General features: G+C 44.3%; 1 protein-coding gene across 3 annotated transcripts in view; it reads left to right on the top strand.

Annotated features, from left to right (window-relative positions):
* The window catches only part of CHD1 (chromodomain helicase DNA binding protein 1), a 95,501-nt gene extending 70,909 nt beyond the window's left edge, over window positions 1-24,592 (top strand). For 2 of the 3 annotated variants that reach the window (XM_077289676.1, XM_077289692.1), the window contains 12 exons: window positions 9,256-9,383; window positions 11,218-11,356; window positions 11,698-11,848; window positions 13,580-13,699; window positions 14,128-14,280; window positions 15,636-15,875; window positions 15,972-16,109; window positions 17,611-17,789; window positions 21,620-21,716; window positions 21,833-21,884; window positions 22,158-22,368; window positions 23,241-24,592. In XM_077289676.1, coding sequence (XP_077145791.1) covers window positions 9,256-9,383; window positions 11,218-11,356; window positions 11,698-11,848; window positions 13,580-13,699; window positions 14,128-14,280; window positions 15,636-15,875; window positions 15,972-16,109; window positions 17,611-17,789; window positions 21,620-21,716; window positions 21,833-21,884; window positions 22,158-22,368; window positions 23,241-23,601 — 1,969 coding nt within the window. In that variant the 3' untranslated portion in view covers window positions 23,602-24,592. Of the gene's footprint in view, window positions 1-9,255; window positions 9,384-11,217; window positions 11,357-11,697; window positions 11,849-13,579; window positions 13,700-14,127; window positions 14,285-15,635; window positions 15,876-15,971; window positions 16,110-17,610; window positions 17,790-21,619; window positions 21,717-21,832; window positions 21,885-22,157; window positions 22,369-23,240 lie in introns of all 3 variants that reach the window. The other variant, XM_077289683.1, reaches the window with a different exon arrangement.
* The last annotated feature ends 769 nt before the right edge of the window (window positions 24,593-25,361 follow it).

Raw genomic sequence — 25,361 nt, 5'->3', positions numbered from 1 at the left:
GACATGCTGTTCCAGTAGATTTGAGGCATAGGGGAAAAGGGATATCGGGTGATAGCTGGACACAGAGGATGGGTCGAGGGACTTTTTTTGAGGATAGGTGTGATTGATGCATGTTTGAAGGATGAGGGGAAGACACAGTTTGTAAGTGAGAGGTTGAAGAGTTGTGTTAGGGTTGGAATGAAGACTTTGGCGAGGTTAGGGATGAGGTGGGACGGGAGCTGGTCAAGCATGCAAGTGGTGAGATGTGATCTTGACAGAAGGGTGGAGAGCTCATCGTCTGTCATGGTGGAGAAGCTGGCTTTGGAATAACAGGGCTGAACAGTCAAGAGGAGGGGCATTGGGGGCTGCGGGCCAAAGCTTTGTCTGATGTAATCGATCTTCTGCTTAAAGGAGGGAGGAGGTGTTGCGGGACGGAATAGAGAATTGAAAGTGTTGAAGAGCTGTTTAGGGTTGTGAGTCAGGGAGGATATGAGAGATGAGAAGTAGGTTTGTTGTGCGGCAGTGAGAGTGGACTTGAAGCTGGTGAGGGACTGCTTGTATGCGATAAAGTGCTCAGCAGAACGAGATCTCTTCCATCTCCGCTCAGCGACCCTGGAAGCCCATCTCAGTTCTTTGGTCAGCTAGGGCTGCCTGTTGATTGTATGAGTTTTGCTATGCGTGAGGGGGGCGGCCGAATCAAGTGTAGCTGTTATTGTGGTGGTATAAAAAGTGGCAGCAGCATCTGTGTCATGGATGGAAGCTATGTCTGTAAGAGGGAGAAGGGACTCAGAGAGTGAGTATAAATTTAGGTGTTTGAGATTTCTGCGAGGGTGAGTGAGTTTGTGGAGTGGGGGTTGTTCTCTAGCAGAGGAGAGGGAAGAGAATGTCAGTAGGTTGTGGTCAGACTGGGAGGGGCGAGTTAGTGAGATTAGTAAGGGAACAGGGACGGGTGAAGATGAGGTCCAGTGTGTGGCCGTCTTTGTGGGTGGCTGCGGAGGACCATTGAGTGAGACCAAAGGAGGCAGTGAGTGATAAAAGTTTAGAGGCAGCTGGGGTGGAAGTGTCAATGGGGATATTGAAGTCACCCATGATGATAGTGGGGATGTCTGCTGAGAGAAAAGGAAGTAGCCAGGTGGTGAAGTGGTCAAGAAAGGTGGAAACGGCTAATTCTGGGGGCGGTAGATGACAGCCAGCTGGAGGGGGAGTAGATGTGGACGGAGTGCACCTCAAGCGACGGAAGAGTAGCGGAGGGTGGTAGTGGAATTGGGGTAAAGGAGCAGGTATCGGACAGGAGCAAGCCAACTCCACCACCACGTTTGCTGGTGGGGCGAGGGGTGTGAGAGAGATTGAGTCCGCCATAAGAAAGTGCAGCTGGAGAGTCAGAGGGGGTGAGCCAGGTTTCAGTGATGCCAAGGAAGGAGAGTTTGTTAGTTTGTTGATAAAGAGGTCATGGATAAATGACAGTTTGTTGCAGACAGAGCGTGCTTTCCATAGTGCTCCAGTATGTTTGTATGTCTTTTCTTAAGCAATGGTTTCTTCCTTGGCCTTCTCCCATAAAGCTCTGCTTGGTTTAGTGTGCAGCATATGGTACTTGTTGAAACCATAAGGCTAGGATCACATTGCGTTAGGGCAATCCGTTAAGCGCATAGCGCTAGCGGGTTGCGCTAACGCAATGCTTCCCTAGGGTCCGCGTTCGGCGTCCCCGCTAGCGCAAATCCCCGATCTGCACTAGCGAGGAACGGACCTCGGGCGCGCCGCGGACGCTGCAAGCAGCGTCCGAGGTCCGTCACTCAAATGACGCGACATCGCTAGCGCCCGCCCAATGTGGGCGGGCGCTAGCGACGCGCTCACTATTACAGGCTATGGCGGCGTTAACGGACTAGGTTAACACCGCGTTATGCCGCGGTGTAACGTAGTCCGTTAAACGCGGTCACATAACGCAATGTGACCCTAGCCTAACCCCAGACTGTTCCAGGTTGGCCTTCAGGTCTTCGGATGTTTGACGTGATGTTTTTTCCACCATTCGAACCAACCTTTGAAGACTTCTCTTGTCAATTTTCTGCTTTCCCCCACGTCTAGAGAGTTTTTGACGGTTTATGCTTGGCAAAGTTCTTAATAACATTGCGCACTGTTGAAACTGGGATACCAAGGTCTTTGGAGATTGCTTTATACCCTTTGGAAGTGTTTGCTAATAGCAGTTCTGATGACACCTCCTTTGTTTTCACCATTATGACAAAGGAACAGGGCCTACCATGAGGCTTTTTAAAATACTGAAGTCAATATTCATTGGCTAATTCATGTCACATGGGCACCGACCATTAATCACAGGTGATTCTCATTTGTGATTTACTACAGGGGATTCAAAATTTGTCAAAAAGGTTTCCAAGTAATGTGTGCCAACACCATTGTCACGTCAATCTTTAGGTTTTTCTATTTTTCCCTCCCATTGTTTTTTGTTTTAAATTATTGTTTATCATTTACTCTTTTGTATTTAACAGAAGTGCTCCATACAAAAGAACTGTTTCATTTGATTCATTTTTTTTCATGAGATATTCTATATTATGTACTTAAACTTCGTGTGCCAATAACGATGAGCAGGACTATATTTTTCTCCTACGCCTCATTGGGGGACACAGGACCATGGGTGTTATGCTGCTGCCACTAGGGGGACACTAAGTAAACAGAAAGATTAACTCCTCCTCTGCAGTATACACCCCTTCACTGGCTACAATTTCAACCAGTTCTTGCTTAGTGTCTGTAGGAGGCACTTGGGTCTGTTTTGAGACCCCAACTTTTTTGTTTTAATTTTAATTTTTAATTTTATGTTAATTTTTATTTTTTATACAACGGAGTGAAGGGGGCGAAGGATCCCTTTTATAGGGCCCACTCTCCCCCAAACCAGCAACAGGCGAGCACGGAGAGTATACCTCCCCGTCCCTCTCCTGCGACGCTTGAGCACGCCAACTTTACTGGGGCGACGGTTCCCATCTTGGTCCAGATCTCCCTTCCCCCCTGCTGGACGGCGAGCACACAGAGCCCGCTCTGATGTACCTCTCCGAGGGCCCCACAGACAAGGCCCACACTATGGCGTTGCAAGGCTATTCCAGCGCCCTGCAAGATTTTCAGACAGGCGCCGGTGTTACCTGAAGAGGATCTGAATGCGGGAGTGGAGCGCACAGGTGACAGGGGGACCGGCTACCGGAGGGCACTGTAAGTACAAATCCCTCCTGCCCCCCGAAGCTCTAGTCTAGCTGGGTCGGGGCCCTGCGGTGTCAGCGACGCTCCTTGCGACCGCCACCGCTGCGCATCGCCGGGCAGGCCGAAAATTTAGCCCCCGGCTTTTCAGCTGGAGTAGGCCGCAGTGGGCAGGTCCCTCCCACGGCCGTAACCCCGCCCCCTATATCGGCGCTTCTCGTCTGGGATGAGAGGCACCCTGCAGTTCTCGGGGGCCATATTGCTTTCTCTCTGCAAGGTGGCCCACGCGTCCACCAGCAGTCCAGGAACCGCCACGGCTAATTCCTCCCCGGGGACACAGACACAGGATCGTGGGTAAGCTGCTTCAAGAAAGCTTAACCCTTCCCTGCGTATACTGCCCTGCTCTGTCTCTAAAGACACTATGTCTCAATCCAAGGAGACTAAAAAGGGTAACAAGAAGCACACAGTGTTTTTCACTGTATGTGCCACTTGCAATACGGCCCTGCCCCGAGCTTACAGTAACCCGCTGTGTGCGAATTGTCTCCCGGCCTCTGTGCAGCCGCCTCTCGCCGCCGCCGCTGATGCCGCAGCCGTCGACCCTGTAGAGCCTAGTCCCCCGGAGTGGGCAGCTTCTTTGTCACGATCTGTGGCTTCCCTAGTCAGGGCAATTGACTCCCTCCGGGGTACCCCTCCAAATCAGACCACGGAGGATTCCGACGACGGTACGGATCCGTCCACCAGCAGGGGGCGTACGCTGTCACTTTCTACCCGGGGTTCTAGAAAACGTGTTCACGTTCCATCCCCTGACCATAGGCCAGTGGGCTTTTCAGCGCCTGCAAGCTCTGCTTCCCGGTCCCCTTCTCCAAACCCAAATGACTCTGAATATGAGTCCGACAATTCCTACGTTCAGGATTTCTCCTCCTCCCAAGAAACTCTCGACTCTCTCATCGAGGCGGTCAACCAGACACTGAAGGTGACTGAGGAATCCGTATCTAAGCCCGAACACGTGGTGTCGTTCAAAAAGACTAAACGTGTTCAAAAGGTTTTCGTGACTCATCCTGAGTTCAAGGAGATTGTACAAAAACATAGGGACCGTCCCGATAAACGCTTCATGGGTCAAAAGCCCATCGAGGCCAAATATCCTTTTTCTCAGGAACTAATCAAGGACTGGCTGCAGTCCCCCTCAGTGGACCCTGCTGTGTCACATCTCGCGTCCAAAACCATCCTGTCTCTTTCCGACGGCTCCTCCGTTAAGAACCCCTCTGACTGCCAGATTGACTATCTGGCTCACTCCGTCTTCGAGGCCACAGGAGCCTCTCTCTTCCCATCTTTCGCTGCCTCTTGGGTGGCTAAGGCTATGGTCGCTTGGGCCGAGACGCTTTCCACGACCATCCAAGTTAGTGACTTACCCCCAGAAGCTATCAACCTGGCTAACCAGATAGCCCAGGCCGGGGACTTCATAGTCAACGCCTCAATAGACGCAGCTAATTGCGCTGCACAGGCAGCCGCTAATGCAATCTCCATTAGGAGTGCCCTGTGGCTCAGGGATTGTCGAGCAGATTCGGCTTCCAAGCGTTCTTTGACATCCTTGCCTTACCAGGCTGGTCGGTTATTTGGAGAAAAACTAGACCAAATGATCTCGGATGCCACCGGAGGAAAAAGTAAATTTCTCCCCCAGCAAAAGCCCACCCGGCCTTTTCGGTACCAACAGCAACCTCCATTTCGGCCTTTTCGTAACAATACCAACTGGTCTTCTACATCCTCTGCCTCCGCATCAGGACGACGTTCGCGCGGTGACCGAGGCGCCCAGGTCTCTTACAGACCTAACCGTAGTTGGAAACCCAGACCGAGACCATCCGGGTCTAAGGGATCCACATCCCATAGATCCTCCACTCAATGACTCCTTGCAACATCCGGAGGGCACCAACAAAGTAGGAGGGCGCCTGCTCTAGTTCCGTCAAGCCTGGCTCTCAGTCGTTTCCGATGAGTGGGTCAGGGAACTGGTGCCCGCCGGATACAAAATAGAATTTTCCTCCCCTCCCCTCCCCCCCCCCCCCCCCACCCACGCGCTTCTTCCAGTCTTGCCCTCAAAAATCAAAGACCACAGCGTTTCTCCGGGCCATACGGGCACTACAAAAGGACGGAGTCATCATTCCGGTCCCTCTAGAGCAAAGGTTTCTATTCGAATCTATTCGTGGTCCCAAAGAAGGACTGATCGCTACGTCCGATCCTAGACCTGAAACTGCTAAACAAATTTGTCAAAATCCGACACTTCAGAATGGAATCCCTCCGTTCTGTGGTCGCGTCCATGGAAAAAGGAGAATTCCTGGCGTCCATAGACATCAAAGATGCCTACCTCCACATACCAATCTTCCCTCCGCATCAGCAGTTCCTCCGTTTCGCGGAGAACACTTCCAATTTGTGGCCTTGCCTTTCGGTCTCGCCACCGCTCCCAGAGTCTTCACGAAGGTCATGGCGGCTGCCATGGCCATTCTTCATTCCAGGGGAGTTGTGGGACTTCCGTACCTGGATGACCTACTGATAAAAGGTCCTTCTTACCCAGCCTGCGAAGAGTCCGTCGTTCTTACGGTGGATACTCTTTCTCACCTGGGTTGGAAGATAAACTTCCAAAAATCCTCCAATTCCGGCCCAATGGATCTCCTTTCTTGGGATGACACTGGACACTTCCCGTGGTCTGGTCATCCTCCCTCAAGACAAGGCCTTAGCCTTGCAGCGGGGAGCTCAGGGTCTTTCCCGTCCAGTCTCCCACTCCATTCGATTCAGCATGCGCGTTCTCGGGCAGATGGTAGCTGCCATGGAAGCGGTTCCATTCGCGCAATTTCATCTCCGTCCCCTACAGCATGTGCTACTGTCGGCATGGGACGGCAACCCGTCCTCCCTCGACCGCCGATTCATCCTGTCCCCACGGGTCAGGAAGACCCTCAGGTTGTGGACGCTGAAGTCCTCCCTAACCCAGGGAAGGTCTTTTCTCCGACCACCGATGCCAGCCTCATAGGCTGGGGGGCGGTTTTCAACCATCGCACAGCGCAAGGGCGGTGGTCCACTCTAGAGTCTCGCCTTTCCATCAATCTCCTGGAGATCCGAGCTATCAGGCTAGCATTGTTCCAGTTTCACCACCTTCTGGCGGGTCACCCAGTCAGAATCCAGTCCGACAACGCCACGGCCGTGGCGTACATCAACCGTCAATGGGGAACCCACAGCAAGACGGCTATGCTCGAGGTGTCCCACATCCTGCATTGGGCGGAGTCCAACCATTCGCCCATCTCGGCTATCCACATTCCAGGTGTGGAGAATTGGGCGGTGACTTCCTCAGCCGCCAGGGTCTCGCTTCCGGCGAGTGGTCCCTTCACCCGGAGCTTTTCTAGCAGATTTGTCATTGCTGGGGGACCCCGGATGTGGATCTCATGGCATCCAGGATGAACAACAAGGTTCCACAATTCTTTGCACGGTCCCTCGACCCACGGGCCCTCGGAGTAGACGCCCTGGTCTTACCTTGGCGCCAATTCCGCCTCCCGTACATTTTTCCCCCTCTTCCCCTGCTGCCGAGGGTCATCAAGAAGATCAGGGCAGAGGGGGTACCAGTGATCCTCGTCGCGCCGGATTGGCCGTGTCGGGCATGGTACGCGGAACTGGTTCAGCTGGTCGCCGACGCCCCCTGGCGTCTTCCAGATCGCGTGGATCTTCTCACAGGGCCCGATTTACCACCAGAACTCAGGGGCCCTGTCTTTGACGGCCTGGCCATTGAATCCTGGATTCTAGGCCAAGCGGGTTTCACTCCCAAGGTGTCTTCCACCATGATCAGGGCTAGGAAACCTGTTTCCATGCGCAGTTACCACCGTACCTGGCGAATTTTCTTTTCATGGTGCGACACACAGGGGCGATCTCCTCTGGTATTTTCTATCCCTGCTATATTGGATTTTCTCCAATCGGGGCTAGAGTCGGGACTTGCACTTAGCTCTCTAAAGGGTCAGATTTCGGCATTGTCAGTCCTTTTCCAATGAAAAATTGCCAATAGACTGCCGGTGAAGACTTTTTTCCAGGGAGTTTGCGGTGTAGCGCCTCCCTACAAAATGCCCTTGGATCCGTGGGATCTTAATTTAGTTCTCGGAGCTCTTCAGGAGACTCCCTTCGAGCCGCTACAGGACGTTTCCTTGACCTTCCTTTCTTGGAAGGTAGTTTTCCTGGTGGCCATTACGTCCATCAGAAGGGTTTCGGAGTTGGCTGCACTCTCCTGCCGCCCTCCCTTTTTAATTTTTCATCCGGACAAGGCAGTATTGAGAACCTCTCCCGCCTTTCTGCCCAAGGTCGTTTCTCCTTTCCACCTAAATGAGGAGATTGTTCTGCCTTCGTTCTGTCCGGCACCAGTCCACCGCATTGAAAAGGCTCTGCACACTCTTGATGTGGTGAGGGCTCTTCGTCGGTATGTCTCGCAGACGGCTCCCTTCCGCACGTCGGATGTCCTGTTTGTACTTCCAGAGGGGCCCAGGAAGGGTTCTCCCGCTTCCAAAGCTATACTAGCTAAATGGATTCGGTCAGCCATTCAAGAATCCTATCGTGTCAAGGGTGTTCCTATCCCGGCTGGGATCAAGGCCCATTCCACTCGGTCGGTGGGCGCCTTGTGGGCCATTCGGCACCAGGCGTCAGCACAGCAGGTCTGCAAGGCTGCGACTGTCATGGTTCCCAATGGCAGGGAAACATCAGAACACAGAAAATAACGGACGAGCTCTGGGTGATGGAATCTTGAGCTGACCGTGAGCTAAATCTACCACACAACTAACAGTAGCCAGGGAGCATACCTACGACTTCCTAGATGCCACGCGCCAGCCGGAGGACTAACTACGCCTGGTAGAGGAAGGAACAGACCTGGCTTACCTCTAGGGAAATACCCCGAAAGATGATAGCAGCCCCCCACATGTAATAACGGTGAGTTAAGAGGAAAAGACATACACAGTATGAAAGTAGATTTAGCAAAGAGAGGTCCACTTACTAGATAGCAGAAAGATACAAAAGAGGACTTCACGGTCAACTGAAAACCCTTTCAAAAACCATCCTGAAATTACTTTAAGACTCCTGTGTCAACTCATGACACAGGAGTGGCAATTTCAGCCCGCAAGAGCTTCCAGCTACAGAGAATAACAAAAACTGCAAACTGGACAAAAGATACAAAACAAAAGGACAAAGTCCACTTAGCTGATCAGCAGACTAGTAGCAGGAACATGCAACCGAAGGCTCTGGTTACAATGATGACCGGCAAGAAAATGACTGGAGAGCAAGGCTAAATAGGAAACTCCCAAACGCTGATGGAAGCAGGTGAACAGAAGCAGCAAAGTGCAAACAAGTCACCAGTACCACCAGCAACCACCAGGGGAGCCCAAAAAGCGGATACACAACATGCGACATGGTCCAGTTTGCACACTTTTACCAAACATTACCACATTCATTCTCTCTCTTCTGCAGACGCCGCCCTTGGCAGGCGCATTCTGCGAGCGGCAGTTCCTTAGCCATAAGCCAGTGGTACATGGGGTATTAGCATATTGCTCCCCACCCAGGGACTGCTTTGGTACGTCCCATGGTTCTGTGTCCCCCAATGAGGCGTAGGAGAAAATGAGATTTTTGTGTACTCACCGTAAAATCTTTTTCTCCGAGCCACTCATTGGGGGACACAGCACCCACCCTGTTAGCCTGTTTGGCTTGTAGTTACTTCTTTGGTTTTGACATAGGTTGTCATTGTTCATGCTCCTACTGCTTTACTTACCGAACTGGTTAAAATTGCAGCCAGTGAAGGGGTGTATACTGCAGAGGAGGAGTTAATCTTTCTGTTTACTTAGTGTCCTCCTAGTGGCAGAAGCATAACACCCATAGTCCTGTGTCCCCCAATGAGTGGCTCGGAGAAAAAGATTTTACGGTGAGTACACAAAAATCTCCTTTTTGCTTGATGTTATTAATGTAATTCTGAAATGTTATTTCTTGAAGTGTGCTATAAATGTTTATCAATTGTTACAATTTACATAACAGTATTTTAAGATCGTTTTCACATTTTTGTATGAAATTCTTTTCTAGGTTAGATGCTATAGCTCGAGATGCGGAGTTGGTAGAGAAATCTGAAATTGACCTGCGTAGACTTGGAGAACTGGTACACAATGGATGTATCAAAGCTCTGAAAGATAGTTCTAGCAGTGAAAGGACAGGTATGTGATGAGATGCTTTAAAAAGGGGTTTTAAGTAGAGATGGGCAAACCCGAACAGTAAAGTTCGGCGTCCGTACCGAACACCTACAGTTCGGGCATGGACACCGAACACTGACTTCATCAGGAAATCCGTGTTACTGGTCGGGTTCGGCCACCCGAACACTGGGTGTTTGTCACGCTGTCATGTGTATTACAGCACAGCAAACACAGCTTCTGATCAGCATTGAAATCTTCCCCGCCGGTCAGAGAGTCGCTGTTCCCACACTGTCAAAAGAGCGTGAGCACTCAGCTTTGATCGGAGGTATAAAGTTTACCTCTGGTGTCAGCGGATGGGACTACAGCTCCCATCATCCGACACCTGCTGCCGCTAATAACAGCGAGAGTAGGAGCGGCTGATGGGTGTATTCATTAGCAGGCTCCTGCGCTGTAAATAAATAATTAAAAAAAGAACTCTGCGTGGGTTCCCTTGTGTTTTTGATAACCAGCCAGGCAAAACTCACAGCTGGGGGCTGCAACCCTCAGCTGTCAGCTTCAACAAGGCTGGTTACCAAGAATAGAGGGGTCCCCATGCCATATTTCTTAATTATTTAAATAAATAATAATAAAAAAATGGCGTTGGGTCTCCCCCTTGCTAAAGCAGACACGTGGGGGCTGGAATTCTCAGGCTGGTAATGGGCCATGGATATTGGGCCCCCACAGGTTAAAAATAGCAGCCCACAGCTGCCCAGAAAAGGCATATCTATTAGATGCGCCAATTCTGGTGCTTTGCCCAGCTCTTCCCACTTGCCTGTAGCGGTGGCTGGCAAGTGGGAATGTAGGAGCATTAACATAATTAACCTACATATGCTGTAACAAAACAGCAACTCTCAAATCTGCGTGAAATGCAATATCTGTTTATTTTTTAAAATCTTTTTAAAAAATTGCATGGGCTCCTGCATAATTTTCGTAACCAGCAGAGGGAAAGCTGATGGCTGAGGGCTCATGTTAATATTCTGGGAAGGAGCCAATAGCCAAAGGTTCCCAGGTTCTATTAATAATATCAGCTCACAGCTGTTTTCTCATCCCTTACTGGCTAGTTTACAGGGGAACCCAAGAAAAAAATTGACATGGGTCCCCCTATAAAATCGAACCAGCAATGGCTAGGCAGACAGCTTCGGGCTGATAGTAATAGCCTGGGAAGGGGCCATGGATATTGGCACCCTCCAGGCTAAAAACATAAGCGCTCCCCAGAAATAGCGCATCTTATAGATGATCCAATTCTGGCACTTAGCCTCGCTCTTCCCACTTGCCCTGTAGCGGTGGCAAGTGGGGTTCATATTTGTGGGCTTGATGTCACCTTTGTATTGTCAAGTGACATCAAGCCCACACCTCCATTACTAATCCTATAGTTATATTGTAAATAAAGACACAGCCAGGATAAAGTCTTTTATTAGAAATAAAACAAAAACACACTTTTACTTTTTTTTTAAATTGAAAAAACACAGTTATACTCACCTAATGCCTAATTCCACCGAATCCCTCATCTTCTGTAAGAAAACAAAAATAAACAATATCCCTCACCTCTCGGTCGTTCTGTCCAACGCCGTAATACATGTCTGGGGGATAATCAGTTTTTAACCTGGACGGTGCCAAAATGCGACCGTCCAGGCTGAGAACCACTGGTGAGTGAGTTGCTGCGAGTGTAGTCTCAGTGACCGGTGGTGACGTCATCGAGGTTACCTCCGATCACTGAGGCTGTGTTCCCAGCCAGGCTGAACTGCCGTAGCCTTGGTGAGATACCCTCTAGCACCGTGAGAAAAACTCATATGGTTTTCAAATTGTTTTTTCATCCAAGGTGGAAGGAGAGGGAAAATGAAAGGACCAACATTCCGTATCTCAGGAGTACAAGTTAATGCAAAGCTGGTCAGTTCTCATGAAGAAGAGCTGCTTCCATTGCATAAATCTATTCCTCCAGAACCCGACGATAGGAAAAGGTGTGTGGAATTTAGCACAATGTGTTTATGGTCTAGATTAATGCTGTAGCCATCAAATTAGGTTTGGTCATAAAACCCAAAGGTATCTGCAGAGGTGACACTTTATTTCAAATCACGTAGCCGGAATTTAGCCACAGAGCAGCTGAAGCTGCCGATCAGATATGTTCAAGCACAGACCTCTGGGTCTCCTATGCCCTCAGTATTAAAATAAGACTACAAGATTTCTCATATGGTGTTAGAAATGAATTTCAAAATCTGTTATCTGCAGAAACCATTTATTTATTTAACTTGATTGTTATGTTTTCTATGTAGTTTATACTTTTTCTCTTCCTGATTGTTAGATATGTTATTCCATGCCACACAAAAGCAGCACACTTTGACATTGACTGGAAAAAAGACGACGACTCAAATCTTTTAATTGGAATCTATGAATATGGTTATGGCAGCTGGGAAATGATAAAAATGGATCCTGACCTCAACTTAACACAAAAGGTAAAATGAACTGCTCTGTAAGTGCATATTGGTCTTTGGGCGAATACAGTAAGGAACTGTATCTGCTCCAATTCCCTTTCCGTATTAGCAAGAAGGAACCAGGTAAATTGTACCCCCTCTTTATTTGTGGCAGCAAGTGGTGAACCATATGGCACACTCGGCCACAGTCATCTGATCTCTATCAGGTAACCATTCTGTGAGGATACTCTCACAAGGGGGACATTCCTAATATTGCCAATCCATGCCAGTTATTGAAATATTCAAAGTCCCTCCAAGAAAGACACTTATCTGAATAATGCCATGTGTCCCGTGATATGTAGCGACTCATCAAGGAGCTGACTTGTGGACCTACAACTGGAGAGCGAGTTGTGCGGTCCTTGTTTATAGGGAGGCCCGTGATCTCGCCTGGCGGGGGAGGCCCGTGATCTCGCCTGACGGGGGAGGCCCGTGATCTCGCCTGGCACCCATAGCCCCATGCTCTGTTAACTCAGATTAATACGGTTAAGGATTTTTCTTTTCCTCTTTTTATTTTTTTGCTTCGACCCATTATGGGTGTAATTTGTAGTGAATGTTTTTAGTGTTTTTTTTGGCTGCTGAGGGCTTTTCATATTTGGTTTTCTTTTGTAGTGTCTTGTGCCCTGTTTATAATACTAATTGCGGGCTTGTGCTTGATTTAATGCCTCTATTTTGTTTGCAGATAGACATTTATTTGACACTTAGGTTTCATCTATCTCATATGTTGCACTGCATGGCATTGACTTTTCTTAGTGGAGTACTTGTCCCACCAAAGTGTTTTTATGACTTAATATCATAAAACATTGGTGGGTATTTAGATGCTTTTGGATCCCAATAATTGAAGACTAAAACTTGTTTTCTCCCATAATTTTGTGGTGTTTTCGTGAAATGAATGTGTAAAGTGCAGAAAAATGAATTTAAAACTACTTAAGTTGTGAGAGAAACTTGTATATTTATGGACTGTGAGAAAAAGTGCAGAATCTTGCAGCTAATTTCTAAAGGTTCTACAACAATGGAATAAGGAGTGTAGCAGCATATGCTTATAAGGATCAGATCTGTTCAATAGGTGTTAAATGTATAGCCCCTGGAAGCCCCATGACTGGGATCCCACCGATCAATAGAACAGGGGGTCCCAGGTCCCCAGTATGAATGCAGCAGTAGTCTGACATTAATGATCGCTTCTTTTAGAGACTGACTGCTAGAACTACTCTCCAGCTCTACACATTGAATGAAGCGGTGGGGCTCATACTTGTACACCATGCCCACTCCTTCAAAAGGGGGACTCGAGAGGCCCAGAGGGAATTTATCAGAATATTTACAGATGTCTTGTGCCGTTTAAAAGTTGCCAATTTAGACCCTTTTTATGCCAGCCCCATGTCTTTTCTTAAAAGTGGGCCAGACTTTGTGGCAGGGGGGGTAAACAAATACTTCCTAATAGATTCACTATAATCAGTGACCGGTATTGGTGTAACAGTTGAAGATTGACAAGAATTTTGCTTTGTGGCACATGAACAGCCCAAAGATGAGGCAAATTTATAAAATGGCGTGCACCTTTTGAATTTCCCAGCAGGATTTTGTTTTTGTTTTTTTCTCTTCGTAGTAAGATCATAATGGCGTATATGGAAGTTTTGTGTCCCTGACTATAGTACCCAAGGGTTTGGGTGCAGGAAAAGTGACTTTAACCTCTAGTTTATAATTGTTTGTCTCCTGTTTTAGATATTGCCTGATGATCCAGATAAGAAGCCCCAAGCTAAGCAATTACAGACTAGAGCAGACTACCTCATTAAACTGCTGAGCAGGGACCTGGCTAAAAAAGAAGCACAACGGCTTTCAGGAGTGAGTTGTTAATTAAGAGTTCTTTAAAGAATCTGTCGAACTTTTGAGAATATGTACAATTTTAATTATCCTATATAGCACCGTTAATTGCAATGCATTTTACAGACATAATCACTGTCCCCATTGGGGCTCATAATATAAATTCCATATCAGTATGTCTTAGAGGTGTGAAGTGAACCCAGATGAAACCCATGCAACCACAGTGAGAACATGCAAACTCCTTGCAGATGGATTTTGTCTCATGATGTACATTGTGTGTGCATTGAAGTTATTAGCAGTAATGATGACAATGTGTGCAAACTGTAAAGCGCTGCGGAATATGTTAGCGCTATATAAAAATAAAGATTATTATTATTAATAATTCTATTTGCGCTGTTTTTATTTTTCAAGTTAAGCTTTTTTTTCTTAACATCTCAACTTTATTGTAGGGAAGCTCAAAACGGAGAAAGACCAGAGCAAAGAAAAGTAAAACGGTGAAACCTGTGAAAATTGAAGAAGTCAAAAGTGAATCCTCACCGCAAACGTCAGAAAAATCAGAGGAAGAGGAGGAAGAAGAGGAAGATGAGGATGATGAAGACAAGGCAAGTTTAGCAAACGCACTCTGTTTCACACAGAGGACATGATCATTGGGATACAACTGACACATTACACCAAAAACTTCACCAAAACAGCACTCAATAATAATAGTGATATTTTAGAGCTGTTAATGGTGGTCACTAGGGAAAAACAACCTGAATTTGATGTCTTCAAAGGGGTTGTTCTCTAACTGGACAGCCTCTTTTTAAATAACGTAGTCCCCATTCTAAAATATAAACAGAAATTCACCTCCCGCACCAGAACCGTTCCAGTTATGTTGAAGTGCAGATGGCCTGGGGCTCTCATGACATTGGCTGCAGGGCCTCGCGTGCCATAACAGTTGGTGGCCAATATTGGTCTGCTGCAATCATACGGATCCCACTTATGAGGTTGTCCAAGGGAAGTTAGATTGGAAAATCACAAAAGCGGGCGCTGACTGTACTGTCATGTGAGCCCTACAGGCAATGTCATGCATGCAATGGGAGACCCAGTGCCAACATAGCTGGAATGGTGCCTACAGGAGAGGGAGATTACTTCATTTAAAAAAAGGGTTGCACAATTAGTCGCCAACCACTTTACGGCTGGAATCACACATACTACTTGTATAGTGTTTTCCAAGAGAAGTGAACTTTGACTGAAATGGAAATTTAAGGCTATGACTACTCACTTCTGGTTGATCCTTTTTTGTCTTTGGCTGAAGCACCACATGTGTGACCCTGTCTATGATTGATGTCCCCTATAAGGTGTATCTTAAAGACTATAGTTGGCGAGGATCAATAAGTCAGAAGCACTTGCCCCGCAATGATTGTCTTCTTATCATGACTCCTGGGCCCTAAGGGTAGCAGGGTTGATGATAACACTGGATGGTATGGGGTTTGGTTTATGTTATGGTACGTTCAAACAACGCAAACCAAAATGCAGCAAAACGCATGCCCAACACTGCGTTTTGCGCCGCATGCGTCCTTTTTTTCATTGATTTTTGACGCAGCAACTTGCAACTTGCAAAATGCAACTTGCTGCGTCCTCTGCGCCCAGACGCGGGCGCCGCAGGGACGCATGCGGCGCAAAACGCAAGTGCGACGCATGTCCATGCGCCCCCATGTTAAATATAGGGGCGCATGACGCATGCGGCGCCCGACGCTGCGGCGCACACCGCAAATGTGAACGTAGGGTAAGAGGTGATTGTGTGGCTGGGGGCTATATGTAAATGTCGCCAGAAATGTTTGCAACTATGGTAGCACTGGTCAGTGGTCATTTCCCACGCAGTACCTGCTCACCAGGGTAGGTACAGGGTATAAATGATTACACAGTGCTGTTTTCTACTGTGCTCTTGAAAATGATCGTTTTGTTTTTGCTGCAGGTAGAAGATAGTTCTGTGAAAACAAACAGTAAAAAAGCTAAAGTAGAAAGAGAAAATGAGGAACGGACAGAGGCAGAAGTCCCATTAAAAAAGGAGCCAGAAGAGAAAAAGGAAATAAAGGAGAACAAGAAAGAGGTAAAGAAAGAAAGGAAAGATCGCGATGAAAAGAAAGAGGAAAAAGACAAAAAGGAAGCTAAAACAAAAGAGCTAGTAAAAGATAAAGAAATTAAAGAAGAGAAGGTGAGTCACGTTTTCTGCTTTTGGTGAATGGTACATTATTAATTTATTCCATGGGCTACAGATAAACATTGACAATTTATACATTTTTGATGCAAGGTAAATGATGTGAAACCAGAAAAAGAAAAGGCAAAGAAAAATATCTCTGCTGAAACCCCTGTTCACATAACTGCAAGCAGTGATCCCGTTCCTATTTCTGAAGAGGCAGAAGAACTGGATCAAAAGACGTTCAGTGTGGTAGGTTATTTCTGATTTACTTAAGAGTTTAGCTACTTTGATTGCTGACTATTTTAATTTTTGGTTACAGCAAATTAAAACCCATCATTTCCTTATCGTCACTTTGGAGCTCAAAGGTTTTGGTCAGGAATGGAAAAATCCTTTTTTGTGTGTATATGTTTATATATATATATATATATATATATATATATATATATATATATATATATATATATATATATATATATATATATATATATATATATATACCGTATATATATATATATATATATTCGAGTATAAGCTGAGATTTTCAGCCCCACAAAATGGGCTGACAGTTCCCCTCTCGGCTTATACTTGAGTCATGGAAGGCAGGGGGGTCGGCAGGTGAGGGGGAGCGACGACTGTCACATACTCACCTGCTCCTGACGCAGTCCCTTCGTGTCCCATGGTCTCTGGTGCCGGCACCTTCCTGTGTTCAGCGGTCACGTGGTACCGCTCATTAAAGTAATGAATATGGACTCCACTCCCATAAGGGTGGAGCCGCAAATTCATTACTGTAATGATCGGTACCAGTGACCGCTCAATACAGGAAGAAGCTGCGGGCGCCGGAGACCATCTGTCCGGGAGAAGCTGCCAGTGACCGCGCCGGGAGCAGGTGAGTATTAAATATTCACCTGTCCCTCGTTCCAGCGTCGGCGCCGCTCCGTCTTCCGCGTCCTCTGTAGTGACTGTTCAGGTCAGAGGACGCGATGACGTATTAGTGTGCGCGCCGCCCTCTGCCTGAACAGTCAGTGCGGAGAGACGGGTTGCTGAGGAGCAGCGACGATAGGTGAGCATGTCATTTTTTTTTTATTGCAGCAGCATTATATGTGGCACATTGTTATATGGAGCATCTTATGGGGCCATACTGAACTGTATGAAGCATTATATGGGGCATATTTGTATATGGAGCATCTATGGGGCCATAATGAACTGCATGGAGCATTATATGTGGCACATTGTTATATGGAGCATTATATGGGGTGTATTTTAATATGGAGCATCTTATGGGGCCTATCATGAACTGTATGGAGCATTATATGGGGCTCCTGATTCAATATGGATATTCAAAAAGACTTAACCTACTGTGATTTCACAATTAATTTAACTTTTATTGGTATCTATTTTTATTTTTGAAATTTACCAGTAGCGGCTTCATTTTCCACCCTAGTCTTATACTCGAGTCATTAAGTTTTCCCAGTTTTTTGTGGCAAAATTAGGGGGTCGGCTTATACTCGACTATATACGGTATACAATATTTACATTCGCAAACACACAAGTATATTTGTGGGACTTTTCTACAAAAGCAGTACTTATCTACGAGGTGCACTCTGTTGCCACTGATTTATTAGGACAGTAGACATGTTTGTAGTCTGGCAATTGTTTCTCAGGTGAGAGATGATTTTCTTGGACAAGTATTTTGTTTTTAAAATTTATTTAATTGCAAAAATAAAAATAGCATTTTTTTTTTTCTTCTTAGTGTAAAGAGCGAATGAGGCCAGTGAAAGCTGCATTAAAACAGTTGGATCGACCTGAAAAAGGACTCTCTGAGCGTGAACAGCTGGAGCACACCCGGCAGTGTTTGATTAAGATCGGGGACCACATAACCGAATGCTTGAAAGAATATGCAAACCCAGAACAAATAAAACAGTGGAGGAAGTAAGTGAATGGCTTTTGCCTCACAAAACATTTTATAGAACATACAACTGTTTTACTGTGTTATACGTGTTTGTTTTTTTCTGTAATTTTCTAATTGTGCCTAATGTAAAATGTGGCACTTATTGCTCTAATTTGTTAGGTTGCAACAAATTTATGACATAAGAATAGGTCTGTGGATTATGTCTGTTAATGTGCTTTGTTTGCCCTAACTTTCAGGGTATGGGCACACGTCAGGATTTCTTGCAGAAATTTTCCTGACAAAATCCAGACATTTTTGCCAGAAATCAGCATGCGTGTTTTTTGTGCGTTTTTTTTTTTTTGGCTGATTTTTTTTGTGGAATTTTTGCGTTTTTTTCCGGACACTCCAATTTCATGGGAAATCCTCAAAAATAATGAACATGTTGCTTCTTTTTCCGGAATGCGTTTTTTTTTGTGGAAAAAAATGCAACATTTGCACAAAAAATGCAGAATGCATTCTAAATGATAGGATGCATAATGTATGCGTTTTTTATGCGGTATTATAGCGTTTTTATTAAGGAAATCTGCAAAAAAAACCACAAAAAATCCTGAAGAAATCCTGACGTGTGGCACATACCCTCAATGTTATCCGATTCTTGACATTATAAAGGATTTTTTAACATCAAGAGGGGGATTAATCCGCTTAGCAGTCCTGAAGTTTCACCTGCTCTCTCACAGCGGAATGAGATTTCAGGCCAGAGATGTACCTGAAAATTACACATGTTTAGGACCTTCTTAACCAGTTCTGGACTGCCTACAAATGTTTACTGTCAGAGTGGTTTACACTCTACTATAAACTGACATTCCAAAATGTCATTGGCGGCTAACTGCAGCAGTGAGGAGCTGACTATCAGACACAGCCAAGCAAAAAAGGCAGCACACTGCAGCGCTAACACATGCAAACATGAAACACAGAAATTGAACTGCATTACTGCACTAGAAATATGAAAAATGAGAGCGTTTAGCGCATAAAAAAGGCCAATTTTATGTGTACCTGGTAGCCACTTTACAGCATCTCTCTTATACCAGGTCCTACGATTTCCTTCCTCGCTGAGAATAAACGTCTCCATGTGAATGGGTACCTATGAAAACCTCTTCTTAGACAACATTCTCTCTCTCTGTGGAGGGGTACTGGACCTGCTGCAATTAAGACACCTGTGACTAGGAGGCGGAGTGCTCGGTCAGAAGGCTAAATAATACATTTGAAAAAACTGACCGTCACATCCAAACATTAGATTAAGTGTGAACAGGTGCTGAACCTTAGAGTCACCAATTTTTTCAAATGTATCAGACACAGCCAGTCACCCCAAAGAAAAAGCAGAGATAGTTCAATACCTTCTCTGCCTTCCGGATTGCTGTATACACAGTACAAAGCAAGGAACAGAACAAGCGCTGCCGTGTCCTAAGAGCAGACACAGACATAACATTGGTGCAATTTGTGCAGCCATACAAGGGCAAGAGATAAGCTGGCCCACTTCAATCTCTATAGCAGGTGGAATTGTGTATTATGATGAGCTGTTGGACTGCCCATATAGTGTTCCTGCTCAGGTGCCCTCTTCTGTTTGTGTCCACTCCTGCTTAGAAGAAGCAGACTTCTCTGTTATAGGGACAGGAACTTTGGCTGAATTTGCTCGAATATTACAGAATAAATCAGCTATAACAAGAATGTATAAAATGTTAAAATGCTACCAATCCCCATCCCCAAACCTTACCAACAAAAACTCTTTAAGATCCTATGGGGGCAAAGTGTGTGAAAAAATGAAAAAGTAAGAAAACAAATTGTAAAAAATAGAAATGCTGCCAATCCTGTGGAAACAGCATTGCAAGTTTAAAATGTGGGGTTTTTTTGTTTGTTTTTTAAGTAACTATTTGTGGTCATAGAAAAAAATGTGAAAAATGCGTACATTTTTCTTCTATTAGATCACATAAAAATTAAGCCCCATGTATCGCAAAAAAGACTCACAAATTTATTTGAATATCCAGTGAGTAAAATTTTAAGCCATTATATGCGTATGAGGGATAAAATCGTATATTGTGCCCGGTCCTGAACTAAAGACTAATTCCTCCCAGAATGTCAAGTTATGACAGTCCAACTGTTTGCAGTACCCATTTTTCAGCTAATACAAAAGTGACATGCCAGATTGCTTGAATCATTTGCACAAATAGATGCTACCACAACAGAAAAGTAGTAGAAGAATGGCAAACTTTCACTTCTGCGCTAACTTCATTCACTAATATTTGGCTATAAAGTGGTATGTAAAAGATTTAGCACCCGGATCAAAATTACTGTTATTGTGAACAGTTAAGCAAGTTAAAGATAACACATTTCCTTTTTTTATTTTAGACAAAAAAAATATAGCTTTTCATATTTTACATTTTAAAAAGTCCAAAAAGGAACATGGGCCAATGCAAAATTTGGGGCACACTTTGAGATTTGTGTGCTCGGATAATGTTCACCAAGGTTTCAGACCTTAATTAGCCTGTAAAGGTAATGGCTTGTTCACGATCATCGTTAGGAAAGGCCAGGTGATTCAACCTTTATAAAACCGCAGCCTCCTCTAACCGTGTGCCAAAACCGCAGCCATGGGTTCTTCTAACCAGCTGCCTAGCACTCTGAAAATGAAATTGGTAGAGGCCAAAAAAGCAGGAGAAGGCTATAAGAAGATAGTAAAATGTTTTCAAGTTGCCCTTTTTTCAATTCAAAATATAATTAAGAAATTACAGAAAACTATAACAGTGGAGGTAAAGATAAGATCTGGAAGACCAAGCAAAATTGTAATGAGCTGCTTGTAGGAATGCTAGAGTGGCAAATCGGAACGCCTGCTTGACTGAAAAAGACCTTCTGAAAGATTTAGCAGACTCTGTAGTTGTGGTACATTGTTCTGTTCAGAGACACCTGCACAAATATGGCCTTCATGAAAGAGTCATCAGAAGAAAACTTCTCCTTTGTCGTCACCATAAAATTCAGCGTCAGAAGTATGCAAAAGAACATCGAAAAATAATCCTGATGCATTTTGGAGACATCCTGTGGTCCGATAATAAGGTTAAAATAGAACAATTGATCAAAGGTATGTGTAGAGAAAAAAGGGCACAGAATTTCAGGAAAATAACATCTTGCTAACTATTAAGCGTGGGGGTGGATCAATCATGCTTTGCGGTTGTGTTGCAGCCAACGACACGGGGAACATTTTACGGGTAGAGGGAAGAATGGATTAAATAAAACTTCAACAGATCCTTGATGAAAACATAACACCATCTGTAAAAAAAAAAAAGTTGAAGATAAAAAGAGGATGGCTCCTACAAATGGATAATGATCCTAAACACACTTCAAAGTCACCAATAGAATACATCAAAAGTCGCGAGCGCAAGGTTTTTCAATGGCCTTCACAGTCCCCTGATCTGAACATCATTGAAAATTTGTGGCTAGACCTCAAAATAGCAGTGCATGCAAGACGACCTTGGAATCTCACAGAACTGGAAGAATGGATGAAAATTCCTCAAACCAGATCTTGAAAGACTCTTATCTGGCTGCAAAATCAAATACAAATTAAACTTTAGACTTTTTAGAGATCATTATATCTTCAACTTGCTTAAATGTCCTCAGTAACAGTAAGTTTGACCAGGAGTGCACAAGCTTTTACATGCTATTGTAACTAATTTAATTTCTAGATAAAGTTCCAGTTTGGCTTTTCTCTTATTGGCTACAACAAGCAAGGGCATTCCTTCACCGTGATGCGTTACGTCATGGAAGCTAATTCTTCTATAGTATTTTTTGCACTTTTACTGACTATAGCTTTATCATTTCCTTTTAGAAACTTATGGATTTTTGTATCCAAGTTTACAGAGTTTGATGCTCGTAAACTGCACAAACTGTACAAGCACGCCATCAAGAAACGTCAGGAATCTCAGGTAATCATTCACAACGCCAATCGTGTTTTTTTTGTTTGTTGTTTTTAACAAGCAATTGATTTATTAGACCCCGGTTCTTGTCAGTTCATTGATCTATTCCCCCTTCCACCCTACAGCACAACGACCAGAACATCAGCAGCAGCATGAACACAATCATTAGACACCCAGGTAAATTACTCTGTTACATCCATATTTTTAGTCCCTGTATTGTCTAGATCTGTATTGAGATATTTTACACTAGTATTGTATCCCTCTGATTCATAAGATCATCTCTCCATTTTTTAACATTTCCTGGTCTCTTCTTCGCATAGCATTACACTTTTCACTTTTTGTTATATGATGCGTGTTCAGTTCATTTAAAAGTGCTTTTGCTGATAGTGACTCTACAGATATAGAAATATCTTGTATACAGTCACCATATTTCATACTTCTTCCTTTCAGATGTTGAAAGGTTAAAAGAAAACACAAACCATGATGACAGCAGCAGAGATAGTTATTCCTCTGATCGACATCTGTCGCAGTATCACGATCACTATCACAAGGACAGACATCACAGTGATGCTTACAAGGGCGATTCCAGAAAAAGACCGTATTCTAACTTCAGCAATGGTAAAGACCATCGAGACTGGGATCATCATTACAAGCAGGACAGGTAAGTGTCCAGGGCTGCCGGTTAGTGTTGTGCTCTCTAGGACTGTATAGTCATCATAAGTAGTGATGAGGGAGTGTGCTCAGATAAGGCGTTGTTCGAGCACTCCAAAGATACTCTATGTTCGAGTCACCAAATGCAGGGATTGCCTAAAGAACAGGCAATCCCTACATGTGTAGAACAGCCTCGAGACATGCAGCTACGGTGACACGAACATATTATTCGAGCGCGCCGATGATACTCTATTAACACACAAGCGTGCTTGGATAACACCTCATCCAAGCATGCTCGCTCAACACTAGTCATAAGCTTTCCATTCTTTCGATTCGTTCGATGTATTAGGCTCAGAACAGTTTCCTTGCTCTGATGTCCTATGTTCAGAGATGACCAAGCATCTGAGGAAAGCTTTTATTTTCTCTTTGTTTGTGATGGTCTCACTCGTGAACCTGGTTTTCCCTGGGACCTTAAAGTCACTTCTGATGATTTGAGCCTCAATGGAGACAGGCACTGATGCCTGTGATGGCAATCTTTAAAACGTCTCTGCGTATGTTGAACATTATCTAAAGAAATTATTGTAAATCAGTTCAGAATTGTTCAGCATGAGGAAAAACATGGCAACTTTCTTCTAAATACAGAACTTCACATCATCTGGAATGCTGCTCTGCTCCATTGAAGTGAAAATACCAGACCTAACCTCTATGCCAGTGTGGTGCTGTTTTTGGAGGAAGGTAGCCATGTTTTGAATTCCTAAGCAGCCCATTTACTGATTTCCTGTATTCTATACTTTTTCCCTTGTGGTGAATCTATTTAAAAACTATATTTTACGTGCCTGGTCTTTATACAAGTAGGGTTAATGAATTGTGTGTCTCTCTTAGGTACCACAGTGAAATCAAACACAGAAAATTAGATGACCACAGAAGCAGAGATCATAGGTCAAATGTTGAAGGAAATTTAAAGGACAGGTCACTTTCAGAACACCGATCCCATTCTGACCACCGTTTACATTCAGATCACCGATCCACTTCTGACTACAGCCATCACAAATCTTCCAGGGATTACCGGTACCATTCAGACTGGCAGATGGACCACAGAGCTTCAAGTAGTGGGCCAAGATCTCCATTGGACCAGAGGTCTCCTTATGATTCTAGATCACCGTTGGGCCGCAGATCACCTTTTGAATGTTCTTCAGATCATAAAAGTACGCCGGAACATTTATGGAGTGGCCGCAAAACATAACACAGGGCCATCACAGTCCTGGACGTTAGCCATATTCCGTAAAATTATCACAGTGATTGCCTTACATGACTTGAAAGAAATGGACTGGATCTGCCCAGTGCAGACATTACTACTTTCCTGAATGCAAGGTCTAGCATCACACCAGATCAGAGAATATTTTTGTATTTAAGGTATATGCTGCACTGTGCTGCAAATGTGGCATTGTTTTTTTTTTTATGAACTTAGATGTTTACTATTATGGAGACCTCAGCACTGCCCATTTTGACTGAATTTTATTAAAGGTATAAAACAAACATCTTTGAACTGTGACCACCTTTTGACCTATGATTATGATGACAAGTAATTGGAGAGGCTTTTATTGCCTGGGAAATGCTCTCAAGGACTTTATTCACTTTCCAAAGCTATTTGTTTACATTGTACACTGCAAACACCTTGCCGCTTCTCATCATATGCTTGAATATTTAAAACCTGTACCTAAAAGTGTAAAATAGCCAGTTTTTTTTCCTTTGTGATCAATTGTAATATTTTTTTATACAAAAACTGCTGTAAATTATTGTAAATTAATTAAATGGACATTTCTTCTTTCCTCAGGCTTTCTTTGACTGTTCCTTTCCCCACCAACTCAGGCCTTCTCATAAAGTATGGATTATATGTACATTCATTACATTTTTTTTCTCTTTAGTCTTTATGGAATAAATGTTCAGAATGTAAAAAAAAAACAGGGGGAAAGGGAACACTAATTCCATTTTATGTTGTTTAGTGTTCCATTTTATAGTACACATTTTTTTTTTCTTATTAATTTTAAACAAATGTCAATGTTGTGATTAATCTATGGATAAAATTAATTCTTGGAGAGATTTTATGCAGCCTGAAATAGTTTAACGTATTGTTTTAAAACCAGGCAACTTGTCAGACAAGCAGCTCTATTGTCCGAACCAGCCAAAATTCTATTGTTAATCCATTTGTTTTCCCTTTTTTTTTTTTTTTTTTATAAAGAAATGGGCAATAATGTCAAATGTGCTATGCAGCCAGTATGATTTCCAGTAAATTGGTTGACTTTATATACTGTTTAAATGCACACTGATTGTATATAGATTTCTTCTATATAAGGATATTAAAGTGTAAGAACTTCTGAATCGTCTGCTTTCTCCAGCTTATTTTAGTGGCATGGCTTCTATATTATATGTATATATTTCCTACACACAGTTTCACACACTCGGGTCACTTGACCTGTCTGTGTACTTCTTCATTGGGCAGGTTGCTATATGTCACTGGGATTCCTCGAGCAAGGTCTCATTGACTCACAGGGAAGATGCTGTTTTTTCCGTGGGTCTGTGTATACAATCACTGTTACAAGTCATTAACAGTAGGAAACTCAAATAATCTGGATACTGCTAAATATTCCTTTTTCTGTTGTTTTTATTTTCTAATGGTTGATACTTTTTTTGTACATGATAATGGGGATGACCAGCTTGCTTGAAATAGTCAGAGATGCTTTACAGCAGATAATAGTATTAACTGGAAATCAGCTTGTGAAAGACGTAGAAGAACGGATTCCATGAAACCAAATGTGGAGGTAAATGAAGAAGTAAGGTTCCAACTTCATCAAAACTGCAAAATTTTATTGAATAAATATTTTAAAAGATTCCATGTCATGATGGGGCGAGCAACATGTTTCGAATGTAAGCCATAGGAGCTTGTAGAATAGAGCTGTTCATCAACTTCTATGGGATAAGTGTTATCAATTGTCACCTGTGCAG

This window comes from Ranitomeya variabilis, chromosome 1, assembly GCF_051348905.1.
Source record: "Ranitomeya variabilis isolate aRanVar5 chromosome 1, aRanVar5.hap1, whole genome shotgun sequence".
Classification (NCBI taxonomy): Eukaryota; Metazoa; Chordata; class Amphibia; order Anura; family Dendrobatidae; genus Ranitomeya; species Ranitomeya variabilis.
This window is presented reverse-complemented; position numbering and strand designations above follow the sequence as displayed.